This window comes from Poromitra crassiceps, assembly GCF_964638095.1.
Source record: "Poromitra crassiceps genome assembly, chromosome: 25".
Lineage (NCBI taxonomy): Eukaryota > Metazoa > Chordata > Actinopteri > Beryciformes > Melamphaidae > Poromitra > Poromitra crassiceps.
The window spans coordinates 492,914-517,500 of record NC_139649.1 but is presented as its reverse complement, the minus strand read 5'-3'; the positions used below and the strand labels follow the sequence as shown (position 1 = coordinate 517,500).

Here is a 24,587-nt window from a genome sequence, read left to right as displayed (position 1 = left end):
GATACCCGAAACACTGTAGTAAAAATCCCAGAAAATCCCATTAGTGGAAGTATGTTAAAATGACGTTTTTTTTAAATGGCTGCCATTATTAAAATTGTGGCCATATCTTGACTCCAACTAAACCTAGAATTACAAATTTGGTGTCTATTTCCACATTTTTGGGGGCAAGGAATCCACAGAAATGGTTGTTGAGTCTCTAAGTAGAACAGATTTTTTTTTCCTCATCTAGTATGAAGTAGTCGTAATACAACATGGCATTTTTCGCAATGTTAGCTACAACTTCGTATTTGCTAATCATACATTTTGAGTGATACCCTTGAGCATATTGAAGTGCTTGCCATTGGAAAAAAAAATTGTTGTTTCATATTTCCAATTAAAAAAGTGTTACGGTAATGAATTTATTCCCTCAGTGTCTCTAAAAGTGTCTGGAAATACATAAAAAATGAGCACATCTATCTATCTAAGGGAGCTAGGGCTCTGTCTGTTTGTCTGTCTGTCCCACTGATGACATCATCAGTGATGTCATAAATCCACTCACTCTCAAACACAAAGTCTCAGTGATGTCATCAGTGATGTCATAAATTGTGACATCATCAGTGATGTCAGAGGCATTGTGATATCAGTCATGTCATAAGAGGTTGTGATGTCATCAGTGATGTCATAAAAGCAGTTGTGACATCATCAGTGATGTTACTTGAGCAATTGTGATGTCATCAGTGATGTCATAAATCCTTCCTGGCTGAGGCTATTATGTGTACCAGTGTGGTACAGTGACACATCTGAAGGAATGGCTGTTCAAGCAGAGCATGATGACACACGGCTCTATGATGCCCTCAGGGCAGGAGACCTGGACACACTGAGGAGCCTGCTGCAGGAAGACCACTTCAGAAGGCAGATCAATGAGAAGTGTATTTACGGGTGTTGGTCGACCCCTCTGGTGCTCGCAGCCTGGCTGGGTCATGCTGCCTGTGTGCACTACCTGATCACACAGGGAGCACAGGTAGACCTAGCTGGTGAGAATAACTGGACGCCTCTCCACGGTGCCGTGTGCCACAGTCACCTGGACTGTGTCCGGATCCTCCTGGAAGCCGGGGCCAACCCTAACAGAAACATACACGGCTCACGCACCCTGACCCCTCTCCACATCAGTGCTACACACAAACACCTGGACTGCTTCCACCTGCTGCTCCAGGCTGCTGGCGTTCTGACCCGTGATGTGGCTTCTCACCTGCTGGAGTGGGTGCTGCGTAACAGGTGCAAGACGGCCTTCGTCCAGCTGCTGCTGGACCACGGCACTGACCCGGCCCTGGTGACCACAGAGCAGGCACAGCTGGAGGAGAGGGCGGATCCTGAGGCTCTCAGGGTCTTTCTGGAGGCCAAGAGTCCTCGGAGTCTGGCCCACGTGTGTCGGATCCAGATCCGCCAAGCACTGGGGACACATCGCCTGAACCAAGTCCACTCCCTACCACTAACACAAGTGATGAAGGACTTTGTGCTCCACCAAAACTGACTTGAAGGACTGTCAGTTTATTTATTTTCATTTATAGATTTAGTTCTTCAGTGACTGTTTCAAACAACTCCAGGAGCAGATATTATATACCAGCTATACCTAATGATGTGATGTCACTTGAGCAACGACAACATCAGTGATGTCATCAGTGATGTCATCAGTGATGTCATCAGTGATTATGTCATCAATGATGTCATCCTTCCTGGCTGAGCAGACTGGGTGGGTGATGTCATAGTTGTTGCTGCCATGTCATCGGTAATGTCATACATGCCAAAGTATAAATAAACATTTTTTCTGTCTATCTCTGTCTGCCTCCACTGTCCCTACTCTCTCCGCTTCTATGTTCAACTGCCATGTACTTCACCTGCTGCCTTCTGCCCCAGCCCTGTCATGAAGGGCAGTGTTCTAATCTAAGCAGACTGGATTGCATGCAGCAGATCATACAAAGCTCATCCATAAGAGACTTGAGACTTGACTTGGACTTGTGACTAAAGACTTGAGACGCGACTTGGACTATAGCTAAAAGACTTGAGACTTACCCGGCCACGACCCCTTGCTGCGCAGCAGCTATAATTTATGTTTTGTTTTGTTATGTTAACCGTTACAGTATGTTTGGTAGGGCTTTTCCCTAGCCCCGCCCCTTTCCTGACCACACCCCCTCCCACCTGCAACGGACCCTTTTCCCTAGCCCCGCCCCCTCCATTGAGCCGACCCGGATCAGATCCGCCCCAAAATGTAATAGGTTCTTCCTTGGCCCATGCCATCCTTCCACCAAGTTTCATGAAAATCGGCCCAGTAGTTTGGCCGTAATCCTCCTGCTAACAGACAAACGCTCAGACAAACGGCACCGAAAACATCACCTCCTTTGTGGAGACAATGCCAATTTTGAGAATGTTCCACTACTGGGATTTTCTGGGATTTTCAGTATGTTAAATTGGAAGGTTTCAAGAGCTGAATACAACACAAATAATTTCTGTTGCAATTAGTTTAAGGTTGGGTCATTTTTTCTCACAGATTCCCTAGACTAATTTGGCATCACTAGGGAACCCAATTGACAGCGTGTAAGGGATGTATTGTCATTGTAGCTGGGGAATAGTTTGGTGCTCAGTGCTCACCCCTGACCCCTGACCCCTGACCCCTGACCCCTGCCCTCTTCCGTCCCAAGAGAAATTCAACTCATTTGAACACTTCCTGTCACTATGGAGTCGGGCAATCCTATCAATCACCATCAATCACTGCATACCATTCAGATGTCAAACCTGTCACCATCAATCACTGCATACCATTCAGATGTCAAACCTGTCACCATCAATCACTGCATACCATTCAGATGTCAAACCTGCAGGTTCACCATATCACTGCATACCATTCAGATGTCAAACCTGCAGGTTCACCACACTGCATACCATTCAGATGTCAAACCTGCAGGTTCACCACACTGCATACCATTCAGATGTCAAACCTGCAGGTTCACCATATCACTGCATACCATTCAGATGTCAAACCTGCAGGTTCACCACACTGCATACCATTCAGATGTCAAACCTGCAGGTTCACCACACTGCAGACCATTCAGATGTCAAACCTGCAGGTTCACCATATCACTGCATACCATTCAGATGTCAAACCTGCAGGTTCACCACACTGCATACCATTCAGATGTCAAACCTGCAGGTTCGCCACACTGCAGACCATTCAGATGTCAAACCTGCAGGTTCACCACACTGCATACCATTCAGATGTCAAACCTGCAGGTTCACCACACTGCAGACCATTCAGATGTCAAACCTGCAGGTTCACCATAGAAAAGAAAGAAGAGACTTTCTGCGGCTCCACTGAATATTGCTCTACCTCCTGAGCTACAGCCCCCCCACATTATTACATTTGAGAAATGTTAAGTTCAAGTTCAAGTTCAAGTAGTTTATTGTCAATGAAATTCTTTATGCTCTGAGCACCCTCAGCCTTACATACACAAGGACATGGTCACAAAGACCGACAGAAAAAGGGTGTAGACCTACATAACTATGTAGGCTACACGTGATACAGACCTGTCTGTACACAGTGCGTGTAGACATAACACAAACCATGATACAGTACAATACAATAATGGTGCACAACAAAGTGACAGTGCGTTGCAGTGTGTGTGAGTCAACTGTTCAGCAGCCTGACTGCCTGAGGGAAAAAGCTGTTACTGAGACGGGTGGTGTGTGATTTGATGCTCCGGTAGCGTTTTTTGGAAGGGAGGAGTGAGAACAGGGTATGAGCGGGGTGGCTGGTGTCTTTGATAATGTTTTTGGCTTTCATTTTACAGCGAGTGGTGAAGATGTTATGGAGGTTTGGTAGATCTGTGCCAATGATTTTAGCTGCTGTCTTCACAGTCCTCTGCAGCAGTCTGCAGTCCTGGGCGGTCAGGTTGCCGTACCACACTGTGATACACCCTGTCAGAACACTTTCTATGGTACAGCGATAGAAATTCACAAGGCACAATTGAGTTGTATTCACCTTTAACACCTCTCTGCAGTCTATCATCCTCCACCTTCAACACCTCTCTGCAGTCTATCATCCTCCACCTTCAACACCTCTCTGCAGTCTATCATCCTCCACCTTCAACACCTCTCTGCAGTCTATCATCTCCACCTTTAACACCTCTCTGCAGTCTATCATCCTCCACCTTCAACACCTCTCTGCAGTCTATCATCCTCCACCTTCAACACCTATCTGCAGTCTATCATCCTCCACCTTCAACACCTCTCTGCAGTCTATCATCCTCCACCTTCAACACCTCTCTGCAGTCTATCATCCTCCACCTTCAACACCTCTCTGCAGTCTATCATCTCCACCTTCAACACCTCTCTGCAGTCTATCATCCTCCACCTTCAACACCTCTCTGCAGTCTATGATCTCCACCTTCAACACCTCTCTGCAGTCTATCATCCTCCACCTTCAACACCTCTCTGCAGTCTATGATCTCCACCTTCAACACCTCTCTGCAGTCTATCATCCTCCACCTTCAACACCTCTCTGCAGTCTATCATCTCCACCTTCAACACCTCTCTGCAGTCTATCATCTCCACCTTCAACACCTCTCTGCAGTCTATCATCCTCCACCTTCAACACCTCTCTGCAGTCTATGATCCTCCACCTTCAACACCTCTCTGCAGTCTATCATCTCTACCTTCAACACCTCTCTGCAGTCTATGATCCTCCACCTTCAACACCTCTCTGCAGTCTATCATCCTCCACCTTCAACACCTCTCTGCAGTCTATCATCCTCCACCTTCAACACCTCTCTGCAGTCTATCATCCTCCACCTTCAACACCTCTCTGCAGTCTATCATCCTCCACCTTTAACACCTCTCTGCAGTCTATGATCTCCACCTTCAACACCTCTCTGCAGTCTATCATCCTCCACCTTCAACACCTCTCTGCAGTCTATCATCCTCCACCTTCAACACCTCTCTGCAGTCTATGATCTCCACCTTCAACACCTCTCTGCAGTCTATCATCCTCCACCTTCAACACCTCTCTGCAGTCTATCATCTCCACCCTTCTTTTCCTGCGTCACTCCTCTCCATCATTTCTTTCTCCTCCAAATGGGTCGACAGTTAAGTTTAGGCATCTAAAACAACGTTGGTTATGGTTAGGGAAAGGTTTTGGTCATTTTTGGGAATAAAATAAAAAAATAAATCACGCTACTTCAATGTGGTACTACTCCCTGTTTATAGTCGACTCACCTCCACGTAACAGTTTCGTACTGCGCACACAGAATTTTCACCCTTTACATGCCACCAACACATTTTTCTGTGAGATCAGATTGCTAAAGTGAACCTGAACAAATGTTGTTGTTATGGCTTTGTTATTGATCTAACTAGCCAGAAGATTAATTTAGCAAAGCAAGTGATGTTAATATGCGACTACTAACCACTACCAATGCTAGCTTCTACTAGATACTGCATGTTAACAAATCATGGGCTAGTTAGTTTAGTTAGCTAACAAGAAGATACATAGTTAGCTAGCAAACCATTAGAGTAGGCCTATACCTAAGGTAAACCTAGTGCAGAGGCGTCACTCCAACTGTGAAAAACTTTTGACCTTCCTCGCTAACAATCTGACATTATCCTAAACACAAAAATCAATCACGTGTCAGTTATGAAAGATCAGTACTTAGTATCTCCATCTCATCATAACTCATCTCAACATCCTGCCCTATATTATCGGCCGTCACTTCAGATGTTGCACCTAACAACACAGCCACCGCAACAACAATGTCAACACTTTTCCATTTGCTTTTGATAATTCAAGCTCCTTGCAGTTCCACCTTCAGATCAAATGAGAGAGAGGGAAAAAATGTGCATTCTGTGTTATACATTATACATGACTTGTCATTTGACAGTGATGCAATATTCATGCTGAGCTGAAGCAGTGGCAGTATAGAGAAATGATCAGGCTACAGTCTCGACACAGTGTCTTAGATCAGTTTTGCACCAGAGGAAAATAAGGCTCTTCACAGAAGAGAGTGTTCAAAGAGAAGATCGAGCTCCAAAGAGATTGCAGCATCTGTCTTTGAACTTCTTGTCTACGTTCTGATGACACGTTTCTTACACTACACCTCCAATCAAAGCTGCTTGTCAGAGATATGAAGAGCGAGGGAAAGGTCACAACGCTACACTGAGCTAAATGAGTCTGGAGCTCTTAGTATCCATCTGGACTAATGTGCAATTAATCAAATTTTAATCACAATTACAATTTTGGCTTCCCACAATTATGAAAACAAGATAATCGAGATAAAACAATTATTTTGGATATATTTATTTTAGTTAGCCTATTTATTTATATATATTTATATATATAGTAACATAAATAAAAATCACATAAAATAAGAAGAGATTATTCCATAACCGTACTACAGTATACATACATCTACTACATCATCATATACAGTACAGTACTGTACAGTGTATACTACACTACACCAGCATACTACACACTGGTTCTCGGCAGTAGTTTGGTGTGTTGTTGTGTGATGGGTGTGTTGTTGTTGTTGTTGATGTATTTCCAGGTGGAGATGTGTGTGTGTCGGGTCATGACAGTGGGCCGGTGTTTGAAGAGCAGCCGACCGGTTCAGTTTACCCAGAGGGCCTGAGTGAAGGCAAGGTGACTCTAAGCTGCCAGGCCAGAGCCAGCCCAGCTGCTACCTACAGGTGGGTCTCTCTCGCTCGCTCTCTCTCACACACACACATGCACACACACACACGCACACACACAGTACATGTGTGGCCTTGTGAATTATGTTAATGTGAATATGACACATTTTCACATATTTGTCTTCAGAGTCCCAAATTCCTTCTTAATACAATTCTTCACATATTTCATACTACATGTATTTCATTGTTGGTATTTGATACATATATATATATTTTGTTGCATCAGTACACAGTATTTTGCAGGTGTTATTTTGCTTCCACTTTTAATGATGTATCAATATTTCATACTTTTCATTCATACATTTCTACTTAATATGCGGTTGACACAATACTTAATAATAGCCTGCATTTATATAGCGCTTTTATCCAAAGCGCTTTACAATCAGTAGGTAGTCTACATTCACCCATTCATACACCGATGGCGGCAGGCTGCCACGCAGGGTGCCTACACACCATCGGGAGCAAGGAGGGTTAGGTGTCTTGCCCAAGGACACAACGACAGCAGCTGGGAGGGAGCGGGGATCGAACCGCCAACCCTTGCGTCATTGGCCGACCCGCTCTACCTCCTGAGCTAAAGCCGCCCCACATAATATGTAAAGCCACTACTTAATATGTAGTGCCAGGTCGCCATTGTCGCCATTGCAAATAAGAATCTGTTCTTAATGACTTGCCTGGTTAAATAAAGGTTAAATAAATATCCCCCCATTTGCTATATATTCTTGTTTCCATCAACTTTTCTTTGCTGTATCCTATTGCTATTTGAAAGGATTCCTACTCATTGAAGTTTAATCTTATCTTATATGCAGCACAGATCACTAGATAGCACGTTGAAATGAAAGTGTTTGAGGACCTCGGCCATCTCTTTGCGTTGCAGATGGCTTGTGAACGGTACCGAGGTGGCGCTGGGCATGGACCCCCGCTACACTCTGGTGGCCGGCAACCTGCTGATCAGCAGCCCGCAGCCTGGACGTGACGCCGGCTCGTACCAGTGTCTGGCCGTCAACCGCTGTGGCACCATCATCAGCCGGGCGGCTAACATCAAATTCGGCTGTGAGTCAAAGCCTTATTCTTCTGCTGCCAGCTTTGGACTTGTTTGGGGCCGTGTGAGTGGGCTGTAAGCTGGTTGGGCTTAGTGGTCCAGTAGTGCCCATAACCAAAATCATTTCAACAGTCTCAACACCTTCACTCACTCTCTTCAGTCTCTGCCCATAACCAACATCATTTCAACACTCAACAGTGCATCAGAACTACTTTTGGTTACAATAATCCTCTCTTTTGTTTTCACCACTTCCTGCTCTTTTTCTTCTTGACACCAGACCTCCATGACTTCCCTCCAGACACCAGGAGCCCTCAAACAGCATATGAAGGTGTGGGCACTTTCCTGGCCTGCCAGCCCCCTCCACATTACCCAGGTACAGTACCTCCATCTGTGGACTGTGACTGTCGATAACGGGCAGGAATCAAACCTGCAAACTCAGCAACACACTGACTTCAAAAACAATGTAGGGAGTGAGTGGCACTGAGGTGACATAAAGTGACTTGTTTCCATTGCATCATGACTTATGTCAAGAATTCTCCTGATACCACTGGAGCCTTCATTCAATATATTGACCATTGGGTTGTGATAGATTCCTGAAAGCAACAAATATTACATTCTAAACCAGTGAAATTATTTCACCCCAGCAGAATTATTAACCTGTTTTAGATACATTTGATTTTAAGACTGAAAATAAAAAAAAGTTACAAATGGAATTAAAATGGAAAGTATATATATATAGGGTTATATATATATATATATATATATATATATATATATATATATATATATATATATACCGTATATATATAAGACCACCTTCTACAGTACATATAGTATATAGTGATCATGATCATAAAAAGGCAAGTGTCAGTATGAAGCTAATAATGTTGGCTGCTGTCTCATCTTGACTTTCCACCACGATGGGTCTGACTGAATGAGTAAAAAACTGGACACTTAATAAATTAAATTAAAGATGGACACTTAATTACTTTATTATATATATATATATATATATATATATATATATATATATATATATATATATACATATATACATATATATATATATATATATATATATATATATATATATATATATATATATATACATATATACATACATATATATATATATATATATATATATATATATATATATATATATACATACATACACACACACATACGGTATATACATATATCCTACTGGAGATACTTCATTAGGACCACACAATGATTTTCACCCATCTTTCTCCTGCTCTTTTCTTCTTCTCTAGCACTGTCTTACCGCTGGTTCATCAATGAGTTTCCTCTCTTCATCAAGCAGAATGACAGCCGCTGGTTTGTGTCCCAGGTAACGGGGAACCTTTACCTGGCCAAAGCAGAGGCAAATGATAGCGGTCACTACTTCTGCTTCACCACCATCAACATGGGTCACATCAGCACCAAGAGCACCTTCAGCAAGGCCAACCAGCTCACCGTGCTGCCTGATGGTAAAGACTCTTTGCTCTGGCATCTCTCTGCATGCCTGGAGTATTATTATACCTTCACTTTGCTCTGGCATCTCTCTGCATGCCTGGAGTATTATTATACCTTCACTTTGCTCTGGCATCTCTCTGCATGCCTGGAGTATTATTATACCTTCACTTTGCTCTGGCATCTCTCTGCATGCCTGGAGTATTATTATACCAGCGCAGACTTAACATAATGCTGCTTTCATGTTATAACACTTTGCTCTGGCATCTCTCTGCATGCCTGGAGTATTATTATACCTTCACTTTGCTCTGGCATCTCTCTGCATGCCTGGAGTATTATTATACCTTCACTTTGCTCTGGCATCTCTCTGCATGCCTGGAGTATTATTATACCAGCGCAGACTTAGCATAATGCTGCTTTCATGTTATCACTTCACAGCAGCCATGTTTATGTGTCATAGCAGGATCAACACAGGTGTACAGTACACAGGTGTAACACAGATGTACAGTAGTTGTCAAGCGAAAAACAAGGCTGGTTTCTGACAGTGAAACTATGACTATGAGTTCCTCTTGCAAGTGAAAGCTTTAAATACAGTAGTTACATGTAGTGTAGAATTTATTTCCAAATACAATAACATACGACCTTTAGTTTATATTCATGTATTCATATAGACCCAATCAAGTTTATACCCTCTTGTTAGAGTGATAAATGATGTGAAATACATCACAATTTAGGAGAACAACAAAATAAATTCTAGAAGGCCAAGCTTGAGTAGATAGGTTGAGTAGATATAATTACTACTATTTTGCTGTGTGTCTCTGAAAATCGAACACCGGTTTGTACGCAAAGTGCTACATTGTGAAAGCGGAGATGTTTTGAGAGCACTTGGTGTTCCCTGGTGTTAAACATCTCTACTTTATATTCTCCAGTAGAGAGCAGCTGTTTAACATACAGCAGCAGTGCGACTGTCAATTTGAATGAGTTTCCATCAGTAACTGAACACTTTAACTCCACCACAGCCAGTCCCAGGAAGTCGGCTCCAAGCATCAAAGTGCGCTTCCCCGCGGAGACCTACGCCTTAGCTGGACACACCACCCAGTTAGAGTGCTTCGCCTATGGAAAGTAAGTTCCCCGGGCTCGGTCCACAGTCCAGTAACTCAGAAATGATGACAAAATGTGTCATCCAGCTATTTGGGTTTGGAGGCCTGCTGCCCTATTTTCCATTTGAGTAACATTTCTCTAACTGTTTTTGCTCCTCTTGCTCGTCTCTTTTCCTGTCAAACGTCTTTCTGCACGTTCCTCTGTCCAGTCCTGTCCCAAAGCTGCGATGGAGGAAGGTGGACGGCTTGCTGCCGTCCAAAGCGGGAGCCAGCGCTGAAGGACCCATGCTCACCCTGCCCGAGCTGTCCTTTGACGACGAGGGCACTTACGAGTGTGAGGCCTACAACTCAGAGGGCAGCGATACACACCAGGGACGCATCAACGTGCAAGGTGGGGACATACAGATGAATTCACTGTTAGAGGTGCACTGGTTTCCAATTCTTCACAACTGATTTGAGTGCTGAGACCCTTTACCAAGTAGATCAAAATATCCAAGTAGTCATTCATACAGTACTGTGTAGTATTGGCAATTGTCCAACCCAATAGACCCTTCTCACGGGGGCCATTTTGTGTCGAAAAGACAGGGTGAACACAGGTGCAAGCAAAACACTAATGAGAGTTTCCAACTTCCATGATTGGAATTTGGAAACCCTCATTAGTGTTTTGCTTGCACCTGTGTTTATTCTGCCTTTTCGACACAAAATGGCCCCCGTGAAAAGGGTCTATTGCATTAGGTTAGGTTAACAGACACAAACAGGCTCTTCAGAATAGGTTCACACATTAGATCAGCTTATTCAGAATAGGTTAAGAGATTAATAAAAACGGTTCAGAATTCAGAATAGCTTAATAAAGACCAGTGCAGCAAGTTAAGCCTCATAAAGCAGAAACAATAGTTTGTTGCACATTTTCACGACAGGAGAACACAGGAACAGTTGTACATTGCAGTAAAAACACAGGAACAGTTGTACATTGCAGTAAAAACACAGGAAAAGTTGTACATTGCAGTAAAAACACAGGAAAAGTTGTACATTGCAGTAAAAGCACAGGAAAAGTTGTACATTGCAGTAAAAACACAGGAAAAGTTGTACATTGCAGTAAAAGCACTTTACAGTATCGATATCAGGACAGCCTCATTTCCTGATAGCAGTATGAGCACCGCGGAGCTGAATCAACTCTGATCCCAGACAGTACTACAGATACTATCAGCAGTACTACAGATACTACAGATAGTATATCAGCGCAGCTCTAGTTCACTATATGTCTCATTTTCCTTCTCTCTCTCTCTCTCTGCTCTCTGCCGCCCCCTGCAGCCCAGCCAGAGTGGCTGCAGGTGATGAGCGACTCCGAGGTGGAGATCAGTTCAGAGCTGCACTGGAGCTGTGTGGCCGCCGGCAAACCACGGCCGTCCATACGCTGGCTACGCAACGGCCAGCCGCTCACCACCCAGGTAACGCACACATGAAGCCGCTCACCACCCAGGTAACGCACACATGAAGCCGCTCACCACCCAGGTAACGCACACATGAATGCTGTACACGCCTTTGCTAGATTACTTTTCTGTGTCACAAAATGTCTGATTTCATCCTCTCTTCCCTTCTAAAATCAAGATCAGTAATGGGAATGAATACTTCCACCCAGACAAAAGTCCATTAGGACTTGCTGAGAAAAATGCATTTTTTGTGTGTTAGCAATAATGCGGCTATTCCTTGTGGCTAAGTTGCCGCAAGGAATTGTGGGACGGCATTATTGGCTTTCTGTTCGTAAAGGATGGTCCAGTCAGTGTATCCTATGCTAAGGTGACAGACGTCCCCGATTTCTGGGGACAGTCCCAGTTTTGGGATTTTGGTGACTCTAGCTCTAGTGGGCTCACTCTCACCCCCCTCTCTCGCCCCCCAGGACAGGGTGGAAGTGAACGGGGGTCGTCTTAAGATCAACAACCTGGCCCTGGAGGATTCTGGGATGTACCAGTGTGTGGCCGAGAACAAACACGGAAACGTCTACGCCAACGGTGAACTCCGAGTCCAAGGTAGGAGGAGGGTAGACATGAGGAAATGAAGTGTCATTGCTTATGTCTCGTAAGGGCAGTTTATACACAGCGATTTATGGTGGTTGCGACGGACAATGATCATATTCCATCGTCAGTGGCAACGATATATGTTTATACTTATGCAGTCAGGCTTCTTTGCGATGAGGGTTGTGACCATCAAGACTTCATTTGGATTGAACTTTGACCCGATCGCTGGCTCAAGAAAGTGTCCTTGTTTTTCTACCTTCATGTCTTGAGAGAAAATTAAAATGAAGCGTCTGAAATGAAACTGCACCTCTGTGATGCGTTCTCCTATCACCTAGTGTTTATACTTTTTATGAGCGACAGCGCCCAAAATCAGCGTCCAGCGATAATTAACGTTCAGCGTTGCTCATTGGGCGATCACTAATCGCTGTACTCTAAACTGTCTTTACAGTAGGCCTACTTCTCAAAAAAAGTTCAGATTCTGTTGCTAACATCGTTCATAGGTATAACATAATAGAAGCAGTGCATATACAATAATGTGATTTATTTGAAAAGTATTTGTTTTAAAATGTAACAAAAATAATACACTAAAGAGCCGTTTACTGACACACAAGAGAAAACAAATATACATCTAAGACCAAATTTATATAATCTATTATAAGACGTTTGCACAGTTCTGTATATATCACCATACGTAGCTGAATGTAAACGAATGAAATGTTTTGATACGTGAAAAGAAGAATGGGAGTTGTGTGAAACTTCCCAGCAAAAGAAAATAAGAAAATGTATAATTATTGAGGTTTTCACAATAATACAGTGTACATTGTAACTGGTCTAACCCTGTGGCTCCACTGTGTGCTGTGCTTCCAGTGCAGGCCCCGGACTTCAGGTCCAATCCGGTCCGGAAACTGGTCCCAGCAGCCAGAGGGGGGCAGGTGATGATGGAATGTCGTCCTCGGGCCGCGCCCAAGCCCACCCTGTTCTGGAGCCGCGGGACAGAGTTGCTCACCAACAGCAGCAGGTAGACTGCAGCATTACTCTACAACTAGCGCAATATCCATGCAGTGTATTGAGTGCAAATTCTGCATTCTCTGCACGCCCAACCTGTGTGCTGCAGGCTGGCCAGCGGGGGGAGACATTTACGCGTCTTGTTTGTTGCCGAGACCCATAAATGCCGTAAAATGAATCGAAAATGGCTCCCCAACAGATACAAAAACATCAGCATGTGTGTTTGATGTAGATACTGCCATACTGCCACGATCGGATTTGTGAAACACACATTTTTAAAAATCACGATTTCCCTCTCCCTGGAGCTGCAGGTTGCTCCACCGACACCAACAGCTCGCCTCACTGCAGCCTGACTGCGGACGCTCATTCGGCAATTAATCTGCCATAATTACCTAATTCAAAAATCCGACACCGTTAGGTCACCTCACTGCAGGGGGCGCTCTTTACACTTCCTGAAAGATTCAGCGCGATCGCACGTAAAATGGCATAGCTGTGGCCGAATACAATTCTGCTCGCTCATACACACACACACAGACACACACAGACAGACAGACAGACAGACAGACAGACAGACAGACAGACAGACTGACTGACTGACTGACTGACAGGCAGACAGACACAGCCAGACACACACACACACACACACACACACACACACACACACACACACACAGACACTTATTGTAGCATTATATTATAAGGCAGACAAGAAAACATCTCCTTCCCACTCTCACAGCGCTTCACACTGAGAAATAGACAAAGTGAACCTTGAACCTTGAGCACAGCGAGTAAACCCTCAGTTTCTACACTGCTGAAAGAAACATCTAGACAGCTCTTTAAAACAGATCAACTTTTAACTCATGTCAGATGTTGGAAGATTTCAAACTAAATCCATGGAAAGTTCAAATGCAACTTCTCAGTAGCATTGTAACATCAGAGGGATGTATTACTGCGCTTCAGTCTGTCACAGCCTCATGAAAAGTGTGGTAACTCACCTGTGTGTCAAATTAATTTTCAGAGAGAAAAGCATCAAAGTTTAGACCAAAGACAGTGAAGAATGCTGAATAATATGAGTGTAATAAAAAGTCTACAGTTCCCCCTTTTTTGTTGTCCTTTGTCGTCTTCACTACGGTACTTATGCATCTTAAAAGGGGCATAAAGTGATTATTTTGTTTGTTTACTTCTATCATTTAGCTGTTGTGAAGCGCCTGTTCAGGTGCTACTGTATCAACGTGTGAAGTGTCGTCTCTAGGCAACCAGTTGGAGGCGCTCTTGACCTTCTGGATGCTTCTCTCCTCAGGGTCACAGTCACTCCAGATGGGATCTTGTGGATCCACAACATCAGCAGGGCAGATGAAGGGAAATACACCTGCTTTGCTGAAAACTACCTGGGCAAAGCCAACAGCACCGGACACCTGTCTGTCAGAGGTACACACATGCACACACACACACACACACACACACACACACATCAGGGCTTTCCCACAGAGCCGCAGCACTGCCTGCTATTGGTCCATGATTGGAGAGCTGCATGATCACTGGACAAGGCGGCCTGTCAATCACGGCCCAAAGCATAGTCTGCTTTCCAGTCTATTACTCGAAATGGGACCATCATTTAGAAAATGAACATCATGTTGTTACTGAAGAAGACTTGAAACTAGTGATGGAGACCATCAACTCATTAGAACATCATGTTGTGAAGAAGACTTGAAACTAGTGATGGAGACCATCAACTCATTAGGAAAGTGTTTTACTGAGCTCTTAAATCCAGAGAGAAGTAGGCTCATTTCCTCATACTCTTCCATACAATCTGACTTCTTTTTGGAGCCAGCTGGTCCCCTGCTGGTGCTGGACAGTAGAAAGAATGCATGTTTAAGGCACTTCCTGTCTCTATCTTAGGACATTATCCTGCACACACACACACACACACACACACACACACACACACACACACACACACACACACACACACACACACACACACACACACACACACACACACACACACACACACCTTCTTCAGCACTCTCTTGATGTGTCTTTAATATGCAGATGCCACTAAGATCACGCTGGCTCCTGCCAACGCTGACATCAACCAGGGGGAGAACGTGACGCTGCAGTGCCACGCCTCCCACGACCCCACCATGGACCTGACCTTCACCTGGGCCCACAACGGAGTCCTGCTGGACCTGGAGGACCCTGCCGGGCCCTACCACCGGGTGGAGGGGGTGAGCGCTATAGTGCATGTTGGACGGTGACGCTGTCGAGAAAAAGGCGTGGTTAGCATCAGGGGCGGACTGGGATCATAATTCAGGCCGGGCATTAGATACCAAGCAGGCCAGGCCGATACGGAGCGTCCGAAGGGCGGCGGTGAAAAATTTGGGCCGTTTGAAGCCCAATTTGGGCCCAAATTGGGCCGTTTGAAGCCCAATTTATTTGGGCCGTTTGAAGCCCGATTTGGGCCGTTTGCAGCCCAATTTGGGCCGAGTCCAATTTTACAATGAGATGCACCCACTTTAACCCTGAATAAAGTAATAAAACCACTAGTAAACCAGTAGGCGGCACCTGGCCTGCTGTTCAGTGAGTGGCCTGACTGCGGGCACCAAAACATTTTTTTGCCCGACGTGCCCGATTATGCAGTCCACGCCTGGTTAGCATGATAGTTTGTGTCTAGCGACAGAGTTGAGACGTGAAGACACGGACATGACATGCCTTGTTGCAACAGTCGAATGACCCAAACTGCTACGGAGTGAGCCATTAATATCTGGGTGTTAGAGGGTAAAGAAAATCTCATCCCAACTGAACGTTTCAACTGTACTGAGGACGCTGTAAGACTGTATCACCACATGGAGGAAGCAAGTCAAATACTCCAAAAAATCAACCTTCTCTGTGATGGTCCTGTTGATGTTAATTATATTATACTGAGAGACAGAGTAGTTGTGCGCACATCCAATCCTCTGTCAGGCCAGGTGCTGGATATTCATAGTCCATAAGTGAAAAAGAAGAAGAAAATCTGCACACTGATTTGCAGCTCCCAGAGTATTTTAATGACTTAAAAACAACATTTCGACCAACAGGTCTTCATCAGGCAACTTTATACTGTCTCAAAATGTATTGTTGTTAAAAACGCTACACATCACAACTTTTAATAAGTCAATAGATGATGGCAGAATTGAACACTGTAACACTCACACCACCATTTGAAGGGACTGTACCACTGAAGACAAGAGCGAGACAAAATGGACAATACCACGCAAGATATTATATAACTACCTGTAGAATTATTTCACAATCCACTTCAGCTGACGAACCTCTCAGAAAAAGGCACTGAGCGATATGGAACAAGATGAATTTGTGGAGCTCACGGTCGATTCAAACAGACTGATGTTGAGTCTGAGGAAGACACTTCCTGTGTGTCCAAACGTCAGTCTGTTTGCACCTATTAATTAAATTGATCAAATCGACCATGTGCTCCAGAAATCCATCTGTTGTTTCAGATCATTATTTCAGTTCAGGACGGCACCACTAGGTGGTCATCATGGTACCTGAGCCCCAGGTCAGGGAGAAATGTGATCCTAATGAGATGAGCTGTTATTTCATGTGTAAAAGTGAAATGAATGAGCTCAGCTCGTTACGCCCGGCAGCACTATAAAGCTATACTGCAGTATGATTCATGGTTCATTGGATAAATGCTTAACGCGAGTATTGAATGAAATGAAAGTCCACTTTGATCAATGTTATTGAATGTGAGTTGACAGTACTGCTGTAACAGTGAGGAGGGATGCATGATATATATTGGCAATCATATCGGTACCGGCCGATGTTAGTAATTTTTTAATATCGTTATCGGTCCGATGAGCAAAATAACAACAATGTTACTATCGGTTATCGTATCGGCCAAATTGATGATCTATTGTTTTTTTCAAAATGTTTTGTTTTATGTACAAAATGTGATGATCATAGAAACTTGTTTGTATGCAGATCATATCGATGTTGTTGCATCCCTCATAGTGAGGAACATCTGTAAACATCTCCCATGTCATTTCCTTTATTCTTTTCTAACACAGTGTTTCTTCTTCTGCCTCAAACTCCGTCCTGACTCCATCATCCCCTGTGCTGCTCTCTCCCTCTCTCTCTGTGCTCTCTCTCTCTCTCTCTGTGCTCTCTCTCTCTGTGCCCTCTCTCTCTGTGCTCTCTCTCTGTGCTCTCTCTCTCTCTCTCTGTGCTCTCTCTCTCTCTCTCTGTGCTCTCTCTCTCTGTGCCCTCTCTCTCTGTGCTCTCCCTCTCTCTCTGTGCTCTCTCTCTCTCTGTGCTCTCCCTCTCTCTCTGTGCTCTCCCTCTCTGTCTCTCTGTGCTCTCTCTCCCTCTCTCTCTGTGCTCTCTCTCTCTCTCTGTGCTCTCTCTCTGTGCTCTCTCTCTCTCTCTGTGCTCTCTCTCCCTCTCTCTCTGTGCTCTCTCTCTCTCTCTCTCTCTGTGCTCTCTCTCTCTCTCTCTCTGTGCTCTCCCTCTCTCTCTGTGCTCTCCCTCTCTCTCTGTGCTCTCTCTCCCTCTCTCTCTGTGCTCTCCCTCTCTCTCTGTGCTCTCTCTCTGTGCTCTCTCTCTCTCTCTCTCTGTGCTCTCTCTCCCTCTCTCTCTGTGCTCTCCCTCTCTCTCTGTGCTCTCTCTCTCTCTGTGCTCTCTCTCCCTCTCTCTCTGTGCTCTCTCTCTCTCTGTGCTCTCTCTCTCTCTCTGTGCTCTCCCTCTCTCTCTCTCTCTCTCTCCCTCTCTCTCTGTGCTCTCTCTCTCTCTCTGTGTCCTATCAGAAGGAAACCATAGGTGACCTGTTGATTCTGAATGGCCAGCTGAGTCAAGCAGGGATGTACACCTGCACATCGCAGACCGTGGTGGACAGCGCCTCGGCTGCAGCCAAACTCGTAGTGCGCGGTAAGGCGGACGCGTCCGACGTCTCTTTTTAATTTAATCTTTTATTGGATCAGGTCGTCTCATCCAGATTTACTTTTGAAGAGACACTTAAGAACCAACAACAAAACTCCCATCAAGGTGATGCAGAAAATACAGAAAAAAGGTCACTATTGAGCATCAGAAAGCAGTCGGGTTCAGTATTTAAAGCTAACCGGTCTGGTGATCTGGTGGCTTAATTACTGGATTTAAGAGTCTTAGATGATTATAATGCAATTTCCATTCTCATTTTTAAAAGACCAGACAACTTTTTAATTTACATCAACATGGTGCCAATGAAATGTGGCTCCTGTAATAAATGAGAAGTCACTGTGGTAAACTCATACAACATATCTCTGATACAGACATGACTGTGGATAGTACAAAGGTTTTTCTACTTTCAAAAGAGAAGCATGCGTTGTTGTTTCTATATAAAAATCCAATGTATGTCTTCAGGTCTTGAGTTAAGTCCATGTTATTTGTTAGTTAAGTGTCACATTTGTGAATAAGCAGGACATTGTGTCTTTCTACTTATTTACTTCTATGCAGAAATGTCACTCTTCAGATTAGAATTCCTCTCTTCCTCGGTCGCACGCTGAGATGTTCGTTCTTCTCGATCAGGACAAACATGACGTAATAATAATAATAATAATAAGATACATGTGACAGTTGTGTGACTATGCATGCATTCACATATCCTTGTTACGGACGTGTCCAGGCCCTCCGGGACCCCCTGGTGGTTTGGTGGTGAAGAACGTCGCCGAGACTTCGGTGGAGCTCAGGTGGAGTCGGGGTTATGATAACCACAGTCCCATCGGGAAATACGTCATCATGGGTCGATTGTCTCTCACATCCGAGTGGAAGAGGATGAGGACAGGTGTGTATGTCAGTGTGAGTGGAAGAGGACAGGTGTGTACTGTATGTCAGTGTGAGAGGATGAGGACAGGTGTGTATGTCAGTGTGAGAGGATGAGGACAGGTGTGTATGTCAGTGTGAGAGGATGAGGACAGGTGTGTATGTCAGTCTGAGTGGGGCTAATTGCATATTAACCTACATTTGGAAATAATAGTCACTCTGACTCAAAACGTTACTGAATGGATCTACAGTCACGCCTTTCAGTCACTCTTTTTCTAGCATGCTTCTTTTTTCTTTTCTCTTCCTCGTGCACCAGACCCTGTCAACATCGAGGGCAACGCAGAGTCGGCTCGTGTGATCGGCCTGATGCCCTGGATGGATTATGAGTTTCAGGTGATCGCCAGCAACATCCTGGGCAGCGGAGAGCCCAGCATGCCCTCACACACCATCCGTACACAGCAAGCAGGTGAGGCCTCAAGCAGTGTTTCAAGCAGTGTTTCCCCTAACATTCTACAACGACGTCCCCGCCAGGCCAGAATCCTTTTCTTTTATATATATATAATTATTATATACAGTATATATATATTTTTTTCCTGCTCTCCCCTAAATTTCAAAAAACCTTTATGGCATATTATTACAATACAACAATACTGGTGTTGACAGTCATAGAAGATGCCAAATCATTCAAAAAAATAAACATTTTGCTTTTAGGAGCATCGTGCCAGTGTGCAGCGCTGTTCCAAAACGTGTCAACGTGTGTCGTTGCCTGGGAAACGCACATCCCATAATACAACTGTTTGCATCGCATCCCATAATAGTATGATGATACTTGGGATACCATTGCCAACATAGATGCGAACAGGTTAGCTAAAAGTTTAGCGTCGCCAGCGAGGGCCCCCACCGTTGCGGTCGGGGTACATTTCAAAATCCCTCCAGGCCTGAAAAGGTTTTTAGGGAAAACACTGACTCAAGGTGACATACAGTAAAGTGCACACCAGGGTCGCAGCTAAAAAGTACATTTCCTACCCTGGAGCACACACTCCTTGTCTGAAGTAACCTACCCTGGAGCACACACTCCTTGTCTGACGTAACCTACCCTGGAGCACACACTCCTTGTCTGACGTAACCTACCCTGGTGCACACACTCCTTGTCTGAAGTAACCTACCCTGGAGCACACACTCCTTGTCTGAAGTAACCTACCCTGGAGCACACACTCCTTGTCTGAAGTAACCTACCCTGCAGCACACACTCCTTGTCTGAAGTAACCTACCCTGCAGCACACACTCCTTGTCTGAAGTAACCTACCCTGGAGCACACACTCCTTGTCTGACGTAACCTACCCTGGAGCACACACTCCTTGTCTGAAGTAACCTACCCTGGAGCACACACTCCTTGTCTGACGTAACCTACCCTGGAGCACACACTCCTTGTCTGACGTAACCTACCCTGGAGCACACACTCCTTGTCTGACGTAACCTACCCTGCAGCACACACTCCTTGTCTGACGTAACCTACCCTGGAGCACACACTCCTTGTCTGAAGTAACCTACCCTGGAGCACACACTCCTTGTCTGACGTAACCTACCCTGGAGCACACACTCCTTGTCTGAAGTAACCTACCCTGGTGCACACACTCCTTGTCTGAAGTAACCTACCCTGGAGCACACACTCCTTGTCTGACGTAACCTACCCTGGAGCACACACTCCTTGTCTGACGTAACCTACCCTGGAGCACACACTCCTTGTCTGACGTAACCTACCCTGGTGCACACACTCCTTGTCTGAAGTAACCTACCCTGGAGCACACACTCCTTGTCTGAAGTAACCTACCCTGGAGCACACACTCCTTGTCTGACGTAACCTACCCTGGAGCACACACTCCTTGTCTGACGTAACCTACCCTGGAGCACACACCCATAAAACTGGAACTCATACTGTATCTAATTTAATGCCTGTCTAACTGGGACTGGTAAATTGATGTAAATTCCCTGCACATTAATGCCTATTTAACTTAGCCTGTAAATTTCATGTACATCCAACGTAAATTCATATTTATCATCCACAGAACACTTCACCACTCATGTACATATTGTATATATTGACTCGATTTGATTTGATTTGATTGCACTTGCAACCTTGCGATTGCCGTTAGTTATCTTCATACTTCTTATCTCTGTATATTGATGTAACCGCTACGCTGCATACAGACACTAAGACAAATTCCTCGTATGTAACTTGCATACTGTGGCAATAAAAGTGATTCTGATTCTGACTCTGACACTCCTTGTCTGACATAACCTACCCTGGAGCACACACTCCTTGTCTGAAGTAACCTACCCTGGTGCACACACTCCTTGTCTGAAGTAACCTACCCTGGAGCACACACTCCTTGTCTGAAGTAACCTACCCTGGAGCACACACTCCTTGTCTGAAGTAACCTACCCTGCAGCACACACTCCTTGTCTGAAGTAACCTACCCTGCAGCACACACTCCTTGTCTGAAGTAACCTACCCTGCAGCACACACTCCTTGTCTGAAGTAACCTACCCTGCAGCACACACTCCTTGTCTGAAGTAACCTACCCTGGTGCACACACTCCTTGTCTGACATAACCTACCCTGGAGCACACACTCCTTGTCTGAAGTAACCTACCCTGGTGCACACACTCCTTGTCTGAAGTAACCTACCCTGGAGCACACACTCCTTGTCTGAAGTAACCTACCCTGCAGCACACACTCCTTGTCTGAAGTAACCTACCCTGGAGCACACACTCCTTGTCTGACATAACCTACCCTGGAGCACACACTCCTTGTCTGAAGTAACCTACCCTGGTGCACACACTCCTTGTCTGAAGTAACCTACCCTGGAGCACACACTCCTTGTCTGAAGTAACCTACCCTGCAGCACACACTCCTTGTCTGAAGTAACCTACCCTGCAGCACACACTCCTTGTCTGACGTAACCTACCCTGCAGCACACACTCCTTGTCTGAAGTAACCTACCCTGCAGCACACACTCCTTGTCTGAAGTAACCTACCCTGGTGCACACACTCCTTGTCTGAAGTAACCTACCCTGGTGCACACACTCCTTGTCTGAAGTAACCTACCCTGGTGCACACACTCCTTGTCTGAAGTAACCTACCCTGGTGCACACACTCCTTGTCTGAAGTAACCTACCCTGGAGCACACACTCCTTGTCTGAAGTAACCTACCCTGGTGCACACACTCCTTGTCTGAAGTAACCTACCCTGGAGCACACACTCCTTGTCTGAAGTAACCTACCCTGGTGCACACACTCCTTGTCTGAAGTAACCTACCCTGGTGCACACACTCCTTGTCTGAAGTAACCTACCCTGGTGCACACACTCCTTGTCTGAAGTAACCTACCCTGGTGCACACACTCCTTGTCTGAAGTAACCTACCCTGGTGCACACACTCCTTGTCTGAAGTAACCTACCCTGGTGCACACACTCCTTGTCTGAAGTAACCTACCCTGCAGCACACACTCCTTGTCTGAAGTAACCTACCCTGGTGCACACACTCCTTGTCTGAAGTAACCTACCCTGGAGCACACACTCCTTGTCTGAAGTAACCTACCCTGGAGCACACACTCCTTGTCTGAAGTAACCTACCCTGGAGCACACACTCCTTGTCTGAAGTAACCTACCCTGGAGCACACACACTCCTTGTCTGATGTAACCGGTGGTTAGTGGCACTGGCAGCCACTTTGCATTGAGCCTGCGTTTGCCCTTGGTCCGGCTATCAGCATCACGGGACAAATGCTGTGTGAATCTAAGCAGGACTTGAAAAGGATCCAATTCAAATGTCAAAGAAGCTTAAGAGCAGTGATGTAGAATAAAACATGAATAAAAACAAACTGTGATCATCATGAGATGAACAGCCACCAATACCACCAATGTAATGTTCCAATACTACCAATGTATACAAGTATATTAATGTACATGTTATCTGCCTTTCAGCTCCCACAGTGGCCCCTAGTGGACTAGGGGGAGGAGGAGGGGACCGCAGTGAACTCATCGTTACTTGGACAGTGAGTAGGCAGCCTGGAGGTGTGTGTGTGTGTGTGCCTGCCTGTGTGTGTGTGTGTGTGTGTGTGTGTGTGTGTGTGCCTTTGTGTGTGTCTGTGACATGCCAATATCACAGCCAATGCTTTCTGACTGTATTGAGGCTCCAGTTGTCTCTATCAAAGTTTCACTCAGTCCACTTTTCTCCTGACTCCTGCAGCCGATGGCGAGAGAGTACCAGAACGGTGACGGCTTCGGCTACATCCTGGCGTTCCGGACGAAGGACACGGCGTCGTGGACGGTGGTGCCCATCGCGCACGTGGAGTCGTCACGGTACGTCTACTTCAACCAGAGCCTGGCACCTTACAGCCCCTTCCAGGTGAAGATCAAGGCCTACAACCGCCGAGGAGAAGGTCCCTTCAGCCAGATGGCTGTGGTGCATTCTGCAGAGGAAGGTGAGTTCCTGTCCTGGTACCCCCCTTCACCCTTTCCTTTCAACCAGGGTTTGTATTGTTTTGTATTAATTGTAATAATTCTATGGAGAAGCTTATTTGTTAATCGTGCATATTGTACTGGTAGTTTATGGGCTTTGTTAATGTAATCTACACTCAGGGCCGATTTTACACTTCATGGGCCCCTGGGCTATTCATCTCTGCAGGGCCCCCCCCTCAAGCGGAAGGGGGGGCTTCGGCGGCCGCCGATTTTTTTTTTTAGTGTTTTTTTTTAACCTTTTTTAGCCGTATTTAAAGGAATATCTCATTTTAAATCAACATTAGGATTATACTGTTGTGATGTCATTATTCAGTATCTTCTCCTTTTCTCACTAACTTTCATGTCACCACCTGCTCTCCTGTCAGCATTCTAACTTACAAACACAAACTGTAGGTTTAGCCATCATGTTCTTTCATAAACAGCCTGATTGGAAAGAAAACATTGCCACTGAGATGTCACAACAAGCACTTTTATTATTATTATTTAGTATTTATTATTGCTGTTATTATTACAGTGCACACACACATTCTCACAATTATTGCACAAATCAATCAAGCAGTATTCAAGTCTGTTCGTACCTGAAATGTCTTCTTCCTGACTTTTGCCGTGGCAAAGCGTTTGACTAGAGTGGTGAAGTCCAATGTTCTAACAATGTCACTTTCCAATGACATCAATGTCAAGTGGGTGAGCCTTTCTTGTCCCATTGTAGACCGTATCCTGTTCTTGACAAGCCCAAGTTTTGAAAAGGAGCGCTCTCCAGAGGCATTTGTTACAGGGAGAGTTAAGTAAATCCTGAAGGCAATATCCACATTTGGAAAAACTGATGACAGGTTCCTCTTCCTTATTATTTGAAGCAAGTGCCGCACACTTTTATTGTCTTTGTTTTTGATGAATTCTTTGAATTGCACTATTTCATCTACAAATTCG

At 45.0% G+C, this 24,587-nt stretch overlaps 1 protein-coding gene across 1 annotated transcript in view; it reads left to right on the top strand.

Moving 5' to 3' along the window:
• cntn2 (contactin 2) overlaps nt 1-24,587 on the top strand; it is a gene marked incomplete at both ends in the record, with an annotated part of 44,983 nt that overhangs the window by 11,349 nt on the left and 9,047 nt on the right. The window contains 16 exons of the mRNA XM_083660971.1: nt 6,570-6,711; nt 7,589-7,764; nt 8,031-8,126; nt 9,031-9,246; nt 10,249-10,351; nt 10,539-10,720; nt 11,641-11,777; nt 12,227-12,356; nt 13,212-13,362; nt 14,650-14,777; nt 15,402-15,577; nt 18,152-18,272; nt 19,006-19,164; nt 19,459-19,608; nt 23,124-23,194; nt 23,389-23,623. Coding sequence (XP_083517097.1) covers nt 6,570-6,711; nt 7,589-7,764; nt 8,031-8,126; nt 9,031-9,246; nt 10,249-10,351; nt 10,539-10,720; nt 11,641-11,777; nt 12,227-12,356; nt 13,212-13,362; nt 14,650-14,777; nt 15,402-15,577; nt 18,152-18,272; nt 19,006-19,164; nt 19,459-19,608; nt 23,124-23,194; nt 23,389-23,623 — 2,373 coding nt within the window. The remainder of the gene's footprint in view (nt 1-6,569; nt 6,712-7,588; nt 7,765-8,030; nt 8,127-9,030; nt 9,247-10,248; nt 10,352-10,538; nt 10,721-11,640; nt 11,778-12,226; nt 12,357-13,211; nt 13,363-14,649; nt 14,778-15,401; nt 15,578-18,151; nt 18,273-19,005; nt 19,165-19,458; nt 19,609-23,123; nt 23,195-23,388; nt 23,624-24,587) is intronic.